The sequence below is a fragment of the Heterocephalus glaber genome, unplaced genomic scaffold (genome assembly GCF_053883595.1).
Source record: "Heterocephalus glaber isolate CG9 unplaced genomic scaffold, H.glaber_assembly_v1.0 deba00001452, whole genome shotgun sequence".
Taxonomy (NCBI): domain Eukaryota; kingdom Metazoa; phylum Chordata; class Mammalia; order Rodentia; family Bathyergidae; genus Heterocephalus; species Heterocephalus glaber.
In genome coordinates this window covers 24,366,405-24,383,200 of record NW_028258302.1, presented here as the reverse complement: position 1 = coordinate 24,383,200, position 16,796 = coordinate 24,366,405, and the positions used below count along the sequence as shown (strand labels likewise).

General features: G+C 43.9%; 1 protein-coding gene and 1 long non-coding RNA gene across 7 annotated transcripts in view; one reads left to right on the top strand and one right to left on the bottom strand.

Annotated features, from left to right (window-relative positions):
* Positions 1-1,585: 1,585 nt before the first annotated feature.
* Positions 1,586-10,245, bottom strand: LOC147827286 (uncharacterized). Its single transcript, XR_015452704.1, has 2 exons — positions 10,105-10,245; positions 1,586-9,944 (listed from the first exon to the last, which is right to left on the bottom strand). It is a non-coding gene; the product is annotated as an uncharacterized LOC147827286 (long non-coding RNA).
* Ddi2 (DDI proteasomal shuttling factor 2) overlaps positions 5,449-16,796 on the top strand; it is a 51,153-nt gene continuing 39,805 nt past the window's right edge. For 2 of the 6 annotated variants that reach the window (XM_013074252.3, XM_087215116.1), the window contains exons 1-2: positions 9,937-10,231; positions 15,823-15,906. In XM_013074252.3, coding sequence (XP_012929706.2) covers positions 10,094-10,231; positions 15,823-15,906 — 222 coding nt within the window. In that variant the 5' untranslated portion in view covers positions 9,937-10,093. Of the gene's footprint in view, positions 5,573-9,891; positions 10,232-15,822; positions 15,907-16,796 lie in introns of those variants that run through there. The other 4 variants (XM_004850329.4, XM_087215115.1, XM_021262846.2 and 1 more) reach the window with 3 other exon arrangements.

Sequence of the window (16,796 nt, the reverse complement as noted above, 5' to 3'; positions counted from 1 at the left end):
TTATTCAGTTCAGGCTAGCCTTGAACTCATTGTTAGCCCAGGCTGGCCTCGAATTTACAGGATCCTCCTGCCTCAGCCTCCCAAATGCTGGGATTATGGGTGTGCACCACCATGCCCAGCTCAGCAATCTTACTATATCTTGCCTAAAGAAAAAAAGAACAAAAAGCAAAAAAAAAAAATTTAAGTAATAGTTTACAAATCTCAAACATGTACAGAATTGGAGTGACTTTGCTCCTCCTGCAGGCATACATCAACTAGGGTAAACGCCTTTGCTGGCTTGTTCTTTCAAGTAGAGAAGAATTAGACAAAAACCCAGGTGACAGAGCTTTGCTTGCGGTAACCACATGGTAAGGAAAGGGTTTAGCACATGGCAAAGTGGCTCCACACATAAGGTGTAGGCAGAGAATTTGTGCTCTCATTAAAGGTTAAAAATAGATGTTCAGGGGCTGGGGATTTAGCTCAGTGGTTCTCAGTGGTTCTTTCAAGGTCCCGAGTTTGATCCCCGGTACCAAAAAAAAAAAAGATGTTCAGATTCTTAAAGCTTTTCCAGTTTCGAGAGTTTGCCACTCACTAGATGTGTGAACTTGAGCAAGTTCATTAAAGTCCCCAGGCCTCAGTTTCTTTATCCATGAAATGGGAATGATGCTTTGTGAGGACAGTTAGAATTACCTGAGACCCTGTGGGGAGCTGTGTAACACAGCGGTTAAAAAAGACTGTGGTCTCGAGTCAGAGCGCCTGGTTTGAACCCTGGAGCTGCCATCTATTACTTGAGTCTCCTTGAGCAGGAGACTGTCCCCTCTCTCTGCCTCAGTTTCAGAGAAAGTTGGCATTCATTAGCAAGATGCTGGACATGGCCGATGAGCAATTCATGAGTGCCATTCTTGGCAGCTCTGCCGGTTGAGAGCAGGATTCTGGGTTCTGAGACTCCCTCCTGTCAACCTCACCTACCCCATCCTGATTTAGAATTGAGTCCTGGAAGTGTCTCAAGCCATTTGCAGTCACAGGTAATGGAGGTGCAAAGTCTGGCTCTCGGGGTGAAGAGAGAGCAGTCCACACCCTGAGCCAGACCCCAGAGACAACTGACTAGAGTCCAGAGGGGTAGGTCTGGGAGGAAGGAGCCTCGGGTACGCCCTGCTCCACAGTGGCTCTCAGGAGTCAGAGGGAATTCAGAGCTGTCAGACCAGGGAGCAGGGCTCTGGGCAGAGGCTCTTGCATGCAGTGTGAAGGGTCTAGGGTAAAGGATTGTACAATATCCACCTCCCCAGACTGGGACCCTGAGTCTGAATCCTGTTTAATACAGGCAGAGTGCAGCTCAGTTACTGGGATGTGCTGCCTATTTCGCAGGTTTCCTTTCTCTTACTTCAGGAGTTGTTCCTTGTCCTCATCCTTCAAGTCCAATCCATTAGCAATACCTGTTGACTTTGCAAAACCTTTCACCAATCCAGTTGCTCCTTTCTGCCTCAACTGCCAAGTTTGTGTCCCATCATTTCTGTCACCTAGACTCCTGCCAGACCCCTGGAAATGTTTTCCATTTTCCCCTTTTGTTTCTGTACAACCCATTCTCCATTCAGCAGCTAGTGTGAACTTTTAAAAAATTTTAATGGTTTTATTGAGATATAAATCACATATAAATCACCTGCTTAAACAATAATTTTTAGTGCAGTGTTGTATAACCATCAGCACAATTTTAGAACATTTTCATCCTCCCCAAAAGAAAATCTGTGCTCATTTGCAGTCACTCACCATGTACTGCCACTGCCTCATTCCCACCAGCCAGGGGAAACTGCCTGTTCTGAGGACCTGCCTTTCCTGGACATTTCATACAATTACAATCTTGTAATATGTGTCTTTTGTGACTGGCTCCTTTCACTTAGCATAATGCTTCAAAGGTTCATCTATGATGTAGCAGATAGCAATACTTCTTTTTATTGCCAAATAATATTCCATTGGATAGATATACCACACTTCATTCATTCATCAGACAGATGGATGCTTCCTTTGTTTCTACTATTATGAATGTTTGTGTGTAAGTTTTTGTGTGGATGTATATTTTCATTTCTCTTGAGTATATTCCTAGAAGTGAAATTGCAGGATCATATAATAACTAAACTTTTTTTATTTTTCATTGCGAGGATGGAACTCAGGGCCTCCCACATACTAGGCAAGCCCTCTACCACTGAACTACTCTAGTCCCCATGTCTAACTTTTTGTTGTGGTTTTTGTTTTTTTACGGTACCAGTGATGGAAGTGAGGGTCTTCATACTGAGGTACATCCCCAGTCCTGTTTTCTTTTTTCTGTACTTGAATTTACTTTATGTTTTTTTTGGTACTGGGGATGGAACTCGGGTCCTTGTGCTTGCGAGGCAGGTGGCAGAAACACTGAGCTAAACTCCCAGGCCCTTAAAAAACTTTTTATTGGTACATGTTTGCAGGACATAATGTTACATTCATCTTAGGGAGTAGGTACATGAACTTAACATATCTTAATTCTTTTTATCCCACCCCACTAGCCCTTTTAAAAATTGTTTATTTTGAGACAGATCCTCCTTAAATTTCCCAGGCTGGAACAGGGAGGGAGAAAGGGAAGAAGAGACAAGAAAAAAGTGAAAATAGAAGGGAAAAATGGAAACAAAGCTTTTGTACATAGGGAGGAGAGGGGGCTTGAGGAAGGGAATGGGATAAAACAAAATTTATTTTTAAAAATAAATTGAAAATAAAATTTCCCAGGCTGGGCTTGACCTTGTGGTCCTCCTGCCTCAGCCTCCTAGAGTGCTGGGATTACTCCCAGCTTCATTTCTCTTTTTTTTATTATAGCCACCCTAGTGAGTGTGAATGGTATCTCACTGTGGTTTTACATTTCCATTTTATTACACTCACAGACTTTGTGGGTCAGAAGTTCAAAGAGAGTACAGTAGAGGCGGCTCCATGATGTCTGGAGTCTCAAATGGAAAGACTTAAAAGCCGGAGATGACACAACAGCTGGCTTTTTGGGAAATGGGCTTTGTCCTCAGTAGAGCTGAGCCTGGAATATCCACACATACTCTCTCCATGGTGGTCTCTCTGAGTGGGGGAATGGGGACTTCCTCACAGCACAGCCACTGTGTGCCAAGAGAGCCAGGCAGAAGCTGGATTACCATTTATGTCTTCACCTCAAAGCCACACGATGTCACTCTGCCAGAGTCAGTCTGCCATGATTCAAGTGGAGGGACACAGACCCTGCTTCTGAACGTTACCACAGTGTAGGAAGAACATGCCGGATGGGAAACACTGTGGCCATCTTTGGAAAATAAATTCTACCAGAGCTAGGAATCTGATTACTACTAGAAAAAATATAACAGAATAATGAATTTCTCACGACACTAGCCTCGTTAGTGGGGTACTGAGGTGCTGTGCTCTTCCCAGAGACCCTCACCAAGCTCTTGTCCTAAACAAAGAATTGGACAGGAAATGAGATAGCTTTTAGATTTATTAAGAGTATTAAAGGTAAGAAAATAAGGGGGCAGTGCTTTGAAAAGAAGTGCTCTGCAAGTGAGTGTGGGTCTATTAAAGGAGGACAAGAACTATGCTCTACATGCAGAGTGAGCCAGTGAGATAGAAAGAAGGCAGTGGTCACAAGGCCAATGGCCACTGTCATTTATACCCCTTCTGCTGTCAGATCTGGGCCATCCTATCAAAAACGTGCTAGATCTTGTGCCAGAAGAATCAAAGATAGCACTTCTTTGATTGGTATCAGGCGCAGGGCTCCCAAGCTGTACTGCGCATGTCCCGAATCTCCTAGATGGACAGCACACCCACTCGCCCAAACACTTTGCCATGCCCTAATCTCCTGCCTCAACCTCAGCTGATTCCCTGACACCTCCTAGAAATCCTGCATCATTTCTCTGCTCAATGCACTTGAACTTGCACTGGTTATTTCAAACCTTCTCTCAGTAAAAGGTACCCACTATGTATGATTTGCCTAATCTCCATTCTCAATCTCTTTTCCCTCTATTATGTCCATTAAGGAAGTTGAGGAAACTGAACGGTCATTTTCTTGGCCTCTCTTGCTTGTATGTAACACATTCTGTCCAGTGAAAGGTAAGCAGAAATCCACCGAGGGACTTCTGGGTAGGCTCCTGTCTTGCACAAGAAAGTGCTGGATGAAGTAGAGGCAGCCAGCCATCCTGTAGTCCTCAGAGGAAGGCCAGAGAATTACAGAAAGTATTGGCCCTGATGTCACTGACCCACTGAACCAATGCAGCTGTTATCCTGAGGCTCCTATCTGATGAGAAGATAGACCCTTATTTGTGTAAGCCAGTGATTGTGTTGATTTATCCAAACTCAAAAACTGCAAAAGTAAAGGGCTTTGTGTGTAGTCTTAGGAATTGTCACTCAAGAGACACTGCTGTGAATCAGTTTTCCAAATAAAAGAAGGCAGGGAAACTGGAAGCTTACATGGGAAAGTAATACAAATCAGTAACAGTTCTTTTTTAGAAAAATTCTATTGAGATTTGAGAACAGATGCTGTGTGACAGGGGCCATATGACCAATAGAAGATATAAGATTCAGGAGGCTGAAGCAGGAGGATCATGAGTTTGAGGCCCTCTGTGCAAGGCCACACCTCAAAATGAAAAGAGGCTGTCAGTGCTGTATTCCTTGGGTCCTCCCGCCTCAGCCTCCTGAATAGTGGGGATTATAGATGTGTGCCACTGAGCCCAACCTATAACCTCTTTTTATTTTTGGTACCAGGGAGCGAACTCAGGGCCTTGCGCTTGTGAGGCAGGCCCCAGAACCACTGAGCTAAATCCCTGGCCTAACCTCTTTTTATTTTTAATATTTATTTATTTATTTTTAGCCAATAACCTCTTTTTTGTGTGTGTGTGGTACTCGGGATCGAACTTGGGACCTTGCGCTTGCGAGGCAGGCAGTGGAATCACTGAGCTAAATCCCCAGCCCCAAACCTATTAACCTCTTGATGCACCTTCAGTCTTCGGGCACAATGTGTCATTTGTTTTAGATGCCTGCAGTCAAAGGGTGAAGGTGACCAGAGTTCACATCCCTAGGAAGAAGCCAAGTTGAGTCTAAGTCCTTCTGCCATGATGGTTTCCTAACTCCACTTTGTTTTGGGGGGGTTTTTTTGACAAGGCCTTGCTTGCTATGCAGTTCAAGCTGGCCTTGAACTCACTATGGAGCTCAAGCTGGCCTCGAACTTTAGGCAATCCTCCAGCCTGTCTCCCAAATGCTGGGATAACAGGTGTTCACCACCACAGTCACTACATCTGGCTCCTGGCTCCACTTTGAAAAGCTCTTTCAGTTTGTTTTCATGTTAATTTTCCTTTTCACAACAGTCAGGCTGTTCCTTGTTGCTGATACAACTACTCTTCTCACTGTCCCACTTCTTCACTTTCTGTCTTTTTTTTTTTTTTGGTACCCTGGATTGAACTTCGGACCTTGTGCTTGCAAGGCAGGCTCTGAAACCACTGAGCTAAATCCCCAGCCCACTTTCTGTCTTTGTTAAGTCTTCAGCTGGAAATTCTTTTCTACCACCAGACCTACCTACTTCACCTGCACCTACAGGCACCTTTCCCTCCAGGTACACTAGAAGAGGGGGTCCATGGAGGGGGGAGTGGGAGCAAATGGGAGATGTTAATCCCGTCTCCATTTTCCATTTGCCTTTCAGTTTGCTTTTACTTATTCATCTTCCTGTCTGGGCCTCTACCACTCATCAGCTATGTGACCTTAAACAGGGTATTAAAATAGCAAATACTTGAGTAGATCTTAAGCTGTGGCCATTAGAGGCACTGTGTTGAGGCTGGGGGTTGCCAGGGCTGGGAAACAACCAACTGAGTAGAGAGAATGGCATTGACAAGGCAGGAGGATGGAATCTGGAAGGAGCTGAGTGAGCAAGGTGGGTGGGAGGACGGAGATGCAGAACTCAGACAGTGGGGCTGGAGAGGCAGGGGCAGAAGCTGGAGCCAGCTGGGTTTGGCAGTCGAGGCAGGGTAATGATGATATAGAAGCAATGTAACTCTCAACCTGCTACATGTCTGATGTGCCGAGATTGTGTCCCCTGAATATTGAAGAATGAATTCCAAGGAAGGTTAAGAGTAGGAAAGATTTATTGAGAGATAGCTCCTGAGAAACAAGAGGGCTCTCAAATGTGGGTTGCTGCTGAGGCCCTTTGCTAGGGATAATTTATACAGCAAAGTCCCAGCATTGGTACAAAGTGGGTCCAAGTGCAATTAACCTATAGGATTACAAGTATAGCTGCTTAGCTAATATTGATCCTGCAGGGAAATGAGCCACATAGGGTATATGGAAAGAACAAAGGCATTTTAGAGATGGATCCAGATACTCTGGGCACCCACCTGAGTAACTGATGCCTATCTGGACTGACTGGACCAGGTGGTGATAATTTCTGTACAATATAATCTCAAGTTATTGTTTATCCTGTGAGGAGGCACTTAGGCCGGGCCATTGCATCTTTATCTTAAGGGCCTGGCATGAGATGTGCCTCAAGGAGTCACAATTCTGTCTTTATTCTGTGCTCACTTCTTGGAGAGCCCAGTCCTGCTCTGACTGTACAGTATATTAATTTCTGTCTAACTTAGCTGTCTATAATAATGATTTTGGTTTTCATTCTAAATCACCATGACAGGAACTGAATCAATCTCTCTCAGCCTCAGCTTCTACCTAAAAAAAAAAAAAATGTCTTAGAACTAGATATTTGGTTACCAGTCTCTCCTAGACAGGGCTGAGGTCAAGGGCTTGCATTTTTTTTTTAGGGCCAGGGATTTAGCTCAGTGGTTCTGCTGCCTGTCTTGCTTTTTTAAAAAAATTCTTTTATTGGTACATTTCAGGGATACAATACATTTACATTTATCATTGGGTGCTTGTACCTGTGCATGATGTATCTTAGTTCTTATTTTTTTCCCCATTACCTGTGCACCCTTCATCCCCTCCACCCTTCCCTATTTACATAGATTTCATTTCCATTTTTTTTTCTTTCACATAATTTTTCCTTTCCCTTCTTCCCTTTCCCCTTCCCCTTCCACCACCCCTACATCTTTGGACCTTTTCCTATTTCAAATTATCAATTATTCATTTTAATCATTTTAATCCTTATTTACACTTTCAGTTTCTCAAACTAGAGAAACTATTCGGTATTTACACGTGTGTCCTATTTATTTCACTTAAGAGTATGGCTTCAATATGCATCCATTTAGCTATAAATGTCTCTAGTTTCTCATTCTTTATGGCTGAGTAGTACTCCATTTTATAGACAAACCACATCTCTTTATCCAGTTTCCAGTTGATGGGCACTTGGGGTGTTTCCAAGCTTTAGCTATTACAAACTGTGCTGCTATAAACATGGGTGCACATGTATCGCTGTGATATGACTCTTTTAATTCTTTGGGGAAGATCCCCAGCAGGGGAATACTGGGTCAAATGGGACCTCTAGTCCTAGTTCTCTGAGGTATCTCCATACTGATTTCCACAGTGGTTGCACCAGTCTGCACTTCCACCAACAATGGAGAAGGGTCCTTTCTCTCCACACCCCGCCAGCATTTGTTATTGATTGATTTCTTGGTAGCAGCCATTCTTTCTGGGGTGAGGTGGAATCTCAGTGTTGTTTTCATCTGCATCTCTTGAATGATTAGTGATGTTGAACATTTTTTCATATATTTATTTATTTATTTTTTGGTACTGGGGATCGAACTCCGGTCCTTCTGCTTACCATTTTTTCATATATTTATTTGCTGCTTTTACTTCTTTGTCTGAGAAATATCTGTTCATTTCAGATGCCCATTTTTGAATTGGGTCTTTGAATTTGGGAGGTCTGATTTTTTTCAGTTCTTTATATATTCTAGATAGTAGACCTTTGTCTGAGGTACAGCTGCTAAAATTTTTTTCCCAGATTGTAGGTTGTCTTTTAGCTCTGTTGGTGGTTTCTCTTACAGTGCAGAAGCTTTTTAATAAGATGAGATCCCAGTTGTTGATTCTTTGTGCTAGTTCCCGTGCCACTGAGGTTTTGTTCACAAAGTCTTTTCCTATGCCAATGTCTTCAAGAGTTCTACCTAACTTATCTTCCAGCAAGTTTAATGTTTCTCTTTTACTATTCAGATCTTTAATCCACTTTGATCTTAGTTTACTGCATGGTGATAGATATGGGTCTAGTTTTAATCTTTGGCAGGTTGAAATCCAGTTTTTCCAACACCATTTATTAAATAGACTATCTTTCCTCCAATGAGGGTGGTTGGCTCCTTTGTCAAAGATGAAGTGGCTGAGTATGTCTGGAGTTGTTTCTGCATCTTCTAATCTATTCCACTGATCCTTGGGTCTGTTTATTTGCCAGTACCATGCTGTTTTTGTCACAGTAACTTTGTAGTATAGTTGCAGGTTGGGGATTGTGATACCCCCTGCCATGTCTCTGTTGCTTAGAATTGCTTTAGCTATTCTAGGTCTCTTCTGGTTCCAAATGAATTTTTGGATTGTTTTCTCTAGTTCTGTGAAGTATATTGCTGCAATTTCAATCAGCATTGCATTAAAATCTATATAGTAGTTTTGGAAGTATGTCCATTTTCACTATATTGGTTCTTCCTACCCAGGAACAAGGGGTGTCTTTCCATTTTCTTATATCCTCCTCGATCTCCTTTTTCAAAGTGCTGTAGTTTTCAGTGTAGAGGTCTTTTGCTTCCTTTGTTAGGTTGATTCCTAGATATTTCATTTTATTGGATGCTACTGTAAAAGGAATTGTTTCCCAAATTTCTCTCTCAATGAGTCTGCTATTTGTGTATAAGAAGGCTATTGTTTCTTGAGTGTTGACCTTAAATCCAGCTACTCTTCTGAATCTGTCAATTAGGTCTAGAAGACTTTTGACTGAGCTTTTTGGATCTTCTATGTAAAGTATCATATCATCAGCAAATAATGACTGCTTCACTTCTTCCTTTCCTATCTTTATTCCTTTTATTTCTTTCTCTTTTCTAATTGCTATGGCTAATGTTTCCAGAACAATATTGAACAGAAGTGGTGATAGTGGGCATCCTTGTCTTGTTCCTGATTTTAGTGTGAAAGTTTTCAGTTTTTGACCATTTAGTATGATGTTGGCTGATGTTTTTTCATAGATAGCCTTAATCAGTTTGAGATAAAGACCTTCTATTTCAAATTTCTGTAGCGTTTTTATCATGAATGGGTGTTGGATTTTGTCAAATGCCTTTTCTGCATCTATTGAGATGATCATATGGTTTTTGTCCTTGACTGTTAATATAGTGTATTACATTTATTGATTTTCGAATGTTGAACCATCCTTGCATCCCTGGGATAAATCCAACTTGGTCAGGGTGTATGATCTTCTCGATGACCCTCTGTATTCTGTTTGCCAGTATCTCTTTGAGGATTTTTGCATGTATGTTTATTAGGGAGAGTGGTCTGTAGTTCTCTTTTTCGGTTGGGTCTTTCTTTGGTTTTGGAATGAAAGCAACACTTGCTTCCAGGAATGAATTTGGGAGCCTTGCTTCCCTTTCAATTTCCTTGATGAGTTTAAAGAGTAATGGCGATAGTTCTTCTTTAAATGTCTTGTAGAATTCAGCAGTGAAGAAGGGCTTGCATTTTTATTCACTTGGGTCTGCAGCATATGGTAGGCGCTTGATAAATGCCTGTTGAGAGTGTGGAGCACTCCACAGAATTCAATTACTTATTGATCACTACAGCAGAATCCCCTCTTTCCGCACGCCTCCTTTACCTACCCTCTTCCTACCCCACTCGCTCCAATCCACTCCCGGCTTCCCGCCTCCCCTCCCCAACCTCGCCTCCCTCCGCGTCGCGAAGGCGGGGAAAGCGAAGCGGGCTTTACGGCAGCCGTTGCGGCGGGGCGGGGCGCCGGGTGTCGGCGCGCTTGGCGGCAGTTGTGGGAGGCAGGCCGGCCGGCAGACGGACTCGCGGGCGGGTAGTGGTGGCCAGGCTCGCTAGTGAGGGCGGGAGGGAGTGAGTCAACTGAGTGTGTGTGAGGGAAGGAAGGAGAGAGCGGGCACCCGCGCCGTCCGCCCACAGCACCCGCCAGGCCCCGCGCCTCCCCGCCGCCCCGCGCCGGGCCGAGCCGGGTCGGGTCCGGGCCATGCTGCTCACCGTGTACTGTGTGCGGAGGGACCTCTCCGAGGTGACCTTTTCCCTTCAGGTTGACGCCGACTTCGAGCTGCACAACTTCCGCGCGCTATGTGAGCTCGAGTCGGGCATCCCCGCAGCCGAGAGCCAGGTACGCCGGGCAGCGAGCAGGGCCTCCCCGGAGCCGTCCCGCCCTGGGCTTCTGGAGAAGACCTGGGGAGCGGGGAGCAGGGTGGCGGGGCCCAGTCTCCTCCGCAGCTGCGAGGGCGCCGGAGTCGGGAGCTGCCCCCACATCCCGGCCGGGGCGGGGGACTGGACGGGGAGCGGAGCGGAGCGCCTGCCCGCGGTCGCGCCCACTGCAGCGCGAGGGGCACGTGGGCTTCCCGGCAGCTCTCCACGCCTTCTGGTTCGTTGGCCCCTTTTCTCCTACTAGTCTGGAGTTTGGGGTGTCGCCGTGAACCCAGGCAGCAGCTTTGGGTTGCAGGCAGGGTTCAGACACGCTGCTTCCCCAACCAGAAATACCAGTTTGGAACACTGGTAGGTAGATGTTCATCTGCAGTTTGGAGCTGGTTCAGGCTTAGATATACGCAGTTTACCTTTAAACGTATAGACTTGCACTTTAGATGAGGGGGAAAATTCGCTTTACCTCTTTCTGACGTCTTTGGAAAAATTCTTTTCCCCCTTTCGCATGCCTATCTGGTTAAATTCTTTTAAAAAGTAACACTTGGTTCAACTCAAGCTGTTTGTTTCTCAGGATTCTTTCCTGGTAGTAAGCCAAAGTCCCTCCTTGTTTTGTTTTTTGAGGCAAGGTTTGTGTAGTCCAGGGTGGCCTTGAACTCACTATGTACCCCAGGCTTGCCTCGAATTCTCAGTCAACCTGCTTCACTCTGCCTCAGTATCTCATGTGCTGGGACTAGGGACGACAAACGTGTGCCACCATCCCTAGCAGAAAGCCCTCTTTTCTTTCAGGTCACGATTCGGTTTGGGTTAATTCAAAGCTCAGGGCTTTATAAGGATATAAGCTTGAAAATGGCCTACAGTGGTATCTTCTTAGTGGGACTCTTTCATTTCCCTACCCTACTTACTGTAAAGGAGTTCAGCCTGGCACATTTTAAATAAGCAAAGTAATTTATTCTCAAGGTGCTTTGGGGCTTCAGTTGTTTATCAAACAGAATAGATGACAACAGCTCCGAAGCCTTTACCCTAAAGCACTTTCTGCCTTGATAAAGAGGGATTTGGAGGCCATAAGGCTAAACACTAGAAAAATTATAGAAATCCTCCAAGGTCCCAGAATGTAAATCTTGATTTCCTACTGCAGTTATGAAATAGTTCCAGAAACTATTGCCCAACTACAGCTTGTTATGCCCTGTCTTATGATAAACAAAAGTGTCAATATTTTGTTCAGAAGGCTGGTTCCCTTACACAATGTGAACTTTAAAATCTTGGCATAAACCTATTAGAAAAATTTTTTTCAGGACACGAAGTGTCACTTAAATACTGGACTCCCACCCCGGAGCTCCCAAAAAAGTTAATCCATTAAAACTAAGGAACCAATTCCTGACAGTGAATCTGTCACGTGGAGAACTAGGAAAGGTAATTTTAAGGAGAAAAATTGGCTTTTCCAATGTTCCTTTCCTTTTGGCTGTTAATACTACCCTGATTGTAATCACCAGCTGGAAAGAGAAATAAAAAAATTAAATGTAAATTGACTTAAGTGGGATCTGGGAAAGGACAGGGGTTGAGATTGTTAGATTGTTTCTCTTCCTAGACTCTGTGTTTGTGTTTGTTTGTGTGCATGTGTGTGTCTGTGTGTGTCTGTGTGTGAAACAGCCACGTGATGCTAGGGATGGAACCCAGGACTTGAGCATGCAGGCAAGTGCTCTACCTCTGAGCTACATACCCTCCTACACTTTTTCAGATTGGTTGTAACAAATTTTTTTTTCTGGTAGGGGGATTCTCCCACCCTCTAACAAAAAAATTGAGTACATTAAAGGGGAGTGTCAAATGGAAAGACAACTGCACTGTATAAACCAGTTAGATTACATGCCTGTAATCCCAGCTACTCAGGAGGCTAAGGCAGGAAGATCACAAGTTTGAAGCTAGTCTGTACAATTTGGTGAGATTTTTTGTCCAAAAAAAAGTAAAAGGGCTGGGGATGTAGTGGAGTACTCCTTGGGTTCAGCCCTCTGTACTTAAGAAAAAAATTTGTATAGTCAAGACAGACACTGTCCTCTGCCAATTAGGAAATTTAGGAATACTGTACATAGTTAAACAATTAGGCTGACTCCAAATTCTTCCTTGTTCATTATGTCAATATTTTAGCATTTGCTTTCTTCTGAAGCCAAATTAGCATATACAAATCGTGGCTATGACTAGAGTTAAGGCAGTATTAGCTGTAAACAGCAGCCTGTTTTTCAAGTTCTGTTGGCTCCATTGTAACTTGACAACATAGTATCTATTTTAAGATGTCTGGTGGTCGGTTGTCTTTCACTGGCTTGCCCATCAGGCAGGAACCTATCCACCCAGACACTTGAGTCGTTTCCTTTCATCAGATCGTAAAAGTAAACAGTAGTTTTTACCCACAAATAATTGTTTTCCCTTCTATGCCCCCCACCAGCTTACCTCTCAGGACTCTCCCCTTCTTTTGAGTTCTAGTCTGTTTACTGGACTCAGGTTGACCACCTTCTTTCTCTTTACCTTCCATTTCTTGCGGGGGGGGGGGGCCGGGGAGGGGTACTGGGGATCAAACTCTGGACCTTGCACTTTCGAGGAAGGCTGGGAACCACTGAGGTAAATCCCCGTTCCTACCTTCCATGTCTGATTCCATTTCTTGAAGGTTTTGTTTTCTTTTGTTTTGTTTTTTATAATGTCCTGGCTAAATTTTCCTATCCCCAAGTGTTCAGAGCACTGACTTCAACATATTCATGTATCTCTTATCAGTTCCAGAACATGCTTCTTGCACTATACATGTAGTAGATAACATGTATATTGTAGAACATGTATACATTGCATATGTACATTATGACCACAAACTACAGCTCAAAGGATGAATTAAGATAAATGAAAATTCTAGAATTTTCTGTTTTCTCCTTATATCGTTAAAAGAGTTGTCTTGCATTCCTCTCCTTCATTGGGGATCACTAGTTTATAATTCAGCCTTTATATCAATGTTTAATGTGCATATGCCGACACTTCAAAAGGTGTTAGGGTTTTTCTTTTGGAACCGTGGATCAAACTCAGGACCTTGTGCTTGCAAGGCAGGCAAGGTGCCACTGAGCTAAATCCCTGGCCCAGGTGTTAGTTTTTTTAACAACTAGACATCATGATAGTAGTTATTCTATTTTAGCAGTAATAGATAGTAGTAATTCTATTGTAGTTGGTTTGGGCATGGTTATTTTTTCAGGCAGCTTCCTTTCTTTTTTTTTTTTTTTTTTTTGATACCGGGGATTGAACTAAGGACCTTGCACTTGCCCTGAGCTAAATATCTGGGTAACTTTCATATTTTAAAAAAACAAATAGTACAAAAACCTAAAAGTAGGGGCACATGTCTATAATCCCAGCACTCTAGAGGTTGAAATTTGATGATTGAAAATCAGAGCCCAGCCTGGGCAATTTAGCCAGACCCTGTCTCAAAATTAAAAGAAAAAAAAATTTGTAACACATAGGAAAGGATTAAATATACAATCACTTATTACCGCATAACAGAGATAGCTACAATTCACTTTTTAGTGGGGTTTTTTTTTCTAGGCTTTGTTCCTTTATATGTTTGATGTGTCTTTTAAAGTAATGGATCCTGAACAGTATAAATAATTTGTTACTTCAGTAACAACTGGTACATTGTCAGCATTTTCGTATAACTTTTGAATTCCTTAAAATTTGGTCTTATCAGCTGCATAATAATATTTAGGTTTAATATAATTCATTTAACAGTTTCCCTGTCGCTGGGCGTTTGAAAGCAGTTATGAGTAACATTGCAGTAGACAGTAGACATCCGTTTAAGGCTGTGTCCCTCATTTCTGATGATGTTCTCAGGATAAATTCAGAAATGCCAGGTCAAAGGCATAAACTTTTTTCTTTTTTTTTTGAGACAGGGTCTTGCTGTATATATGTAACCCAGGCTGGCTTTGAACTTGTAGTGATCCTCCTGCCTCAGCCTCCTGAATGCTGAGATTACAGGTGTGGGCCTCCATGCCTGGCCCTAAAGGCATAAATTTTTAGAAGGATATTTAGTAACTGTTTTGAGATTGCTTTGTAGAAGGAAAGTAAAAGCCAAGTGGGGTTATTAGAGGGGATAGTGGATGTGGATAACCTGACCTGTAGCTGGGACTCAGTATTATGAAGCCATTTAGATGTGATTCTAAGGGCTTGGGGCCAGTTTATGGTCCTCAATGCTAGAAATGGGTCACTAAGATTGCTGGGTAATTGAAGGCTCTCATGCAGAGACCAGAAAACATTTGACCTCATGCTTAAAGGTTTTGGAGTTCTGTTAATTAGTCTGTTGTTAATTGTTGATTAACTTTAGGATCCAGCCTCCAGGGTGCCTTCTCTGGCCTCCGTGCCAGCAGTTGTGCCAGTTCTGCAGATTTAGACCTGCTGCTGTGTAAAGTCCCTGTTGTGTGTGCGTGTGACAAGCACACCTCAGTTTGGAGTGCTGCAGCTTTGGAGCTGGGTAAAACCATGGTAGGAAGCATTGCCTGCTGGCACCATCACCAGTATTCATTTTGCTTTGACTGATGCCAGCAGAAGAAGACATGGCCAATAGGCACTCAGGTTAATTGGGAAGATAACACAGATTAGCTTAAGGGCTGCAAAATAATTTTCTTGGTCTTTTTTTCTCCCCCAGTATTGGTGATTGAACTTGGTGCCTTGTATATGCTAGGCAAGTGCTCTCTCACTGGGCTATATTCCCAGCCCTTTCCTGGATGCTTTTGTGTGTGTGTGTGTGTGTGTGTGTGTGTGTGTGCGCGCGCCAGGGATCAAACTCAGGACCTTGCGCTTGTGAGGCAGTTGCCAGAACCACTGAGCTAAATCTCTGGCCCCTAGGTTCTTTTTTTTTTTGGAGACAGGGTCTCAACTCATTATGTATATGTAGTTCAGGCTGGCCTTGGACTCATTACATAACCCAGACTGGCCTTGAACTTGCCACAATCCTGCCTCAGCCTCCCGAGTGCTGGGATTACAGGTGTGCCACCACCACGCCTGGCTGTCATCCAGGTTATTTATTATCTGGTGGTTTCAGGAAACCAGGACAGAAAGCAGTATTCTGTAGTTCATACACATACTTGATGTTAGTGACTGCTGTATCTGGATGTTACACTTTCATTGTTAGATGATAGTGCTGTTGAGGAAATGTGGCACCTAAACAGTGACGGAGTAATGTGTGATAGTGTAACTGGAGTCCAGCGAGCCAGTGCTCTACCGCTGAGTCACATCCCCCTGCCCCAGGGCTTCTTCCTGTTCAGAGCAAGGACAGCATTTCGGTCTTCCTCCTGGGTGTAGGTCCCTAGTAGTAATGAATGACTTAGTAGCTGTTGTTCAGGTCACAGGCTGAGTCACCTGGCCACTAGGGGTTAAGTTTGGGGAATTTGTTTGTGGTACTAGAGAAGAGTATGGGCTTCAGTGTCATGCAGATGTGGTTTCAGTCTCAGTTCTCTCTTTTTTTGGGGGGGGGTGGTAGTAGAGATTGAACCCAGCACCTGGGCACTAAACTACATCCCCAACCCTATTTATTTATTTATTTAGAGGCAGATCCTCCACAAATTTGCCCGGGCTGGGTTTGAACTTCCAGTCCTCCTTCCTCAACATCCCAGAGTGCTGAAATCACAGGTGCGCACCACCATCTCTGGTTTTTGTTCTCTTCTTCATAGCCGTAACCTTTGTACATATCTGTGCCCAGTTCATAAAGTGGGACAAATAATGCCTGAAGTGATTTTGAGACTTTAATGGCAGGATATGAGAGTTAAGTGGAGACTGAGAACTCAGCTTGATGCCAGGGACGTAGCTCAGTGGTTTTGCCACCTGCTGCACAAGCGCAAGGACCCGAGTTCAATCCACGGTAGCCGCCCCCCCCCCCCCAAAAAAGGAGAACCCAGCTTGATACTAGTGTGGTAGAAGCTCACTCAGTGGTAGGTGACTGCCTTTTTTTTTTGGTACCAGAGATCGAACTCAGGACCTTGCACTTGCGAGGCAGCGGAACCACTGAGCTAATTCCCCGGCCCCGCTGACTGCCATTTTAATCTGGCTTTCCATATATGTCCACCCGAAAAGCATTCAGTCAGTGGTCTTGCAGATAAGCCCTTTCTTGGCTTTTTGTTTTGTTCCAGTTGTGGTAGTGCTGGGGTTGGAACCCAGGGCCTCCTTGCATGCTAGGCAAGTGCTCTACCACTGAGCTGCATACATTCTCAGCTCCTACAATCATTCTGATTCTCCTGAGTTTGACTCGTTGTAAGTAATCTTTTTTCTCATGCATACACTTACGTGGCATGTCTCCGCCCCTGGAACTGATTTTTCTGTAAGTGTGCTGATGCATTTCTGAACTGGGAAGTTACAGGTGAGGGGAATTGATTTTGGTGGCTTTCACAGTGTTGCTGGTGTCTTGTACAGCCTGTTTCCCGGGCATTTCTCTAGGCATGCCTCTCCCTGCTCGGTGTACACTGCATCCCGTGACTTTTGCCACTTGTGATTTATGACTGTTTTTCCCTGCATTCCCACAGGTT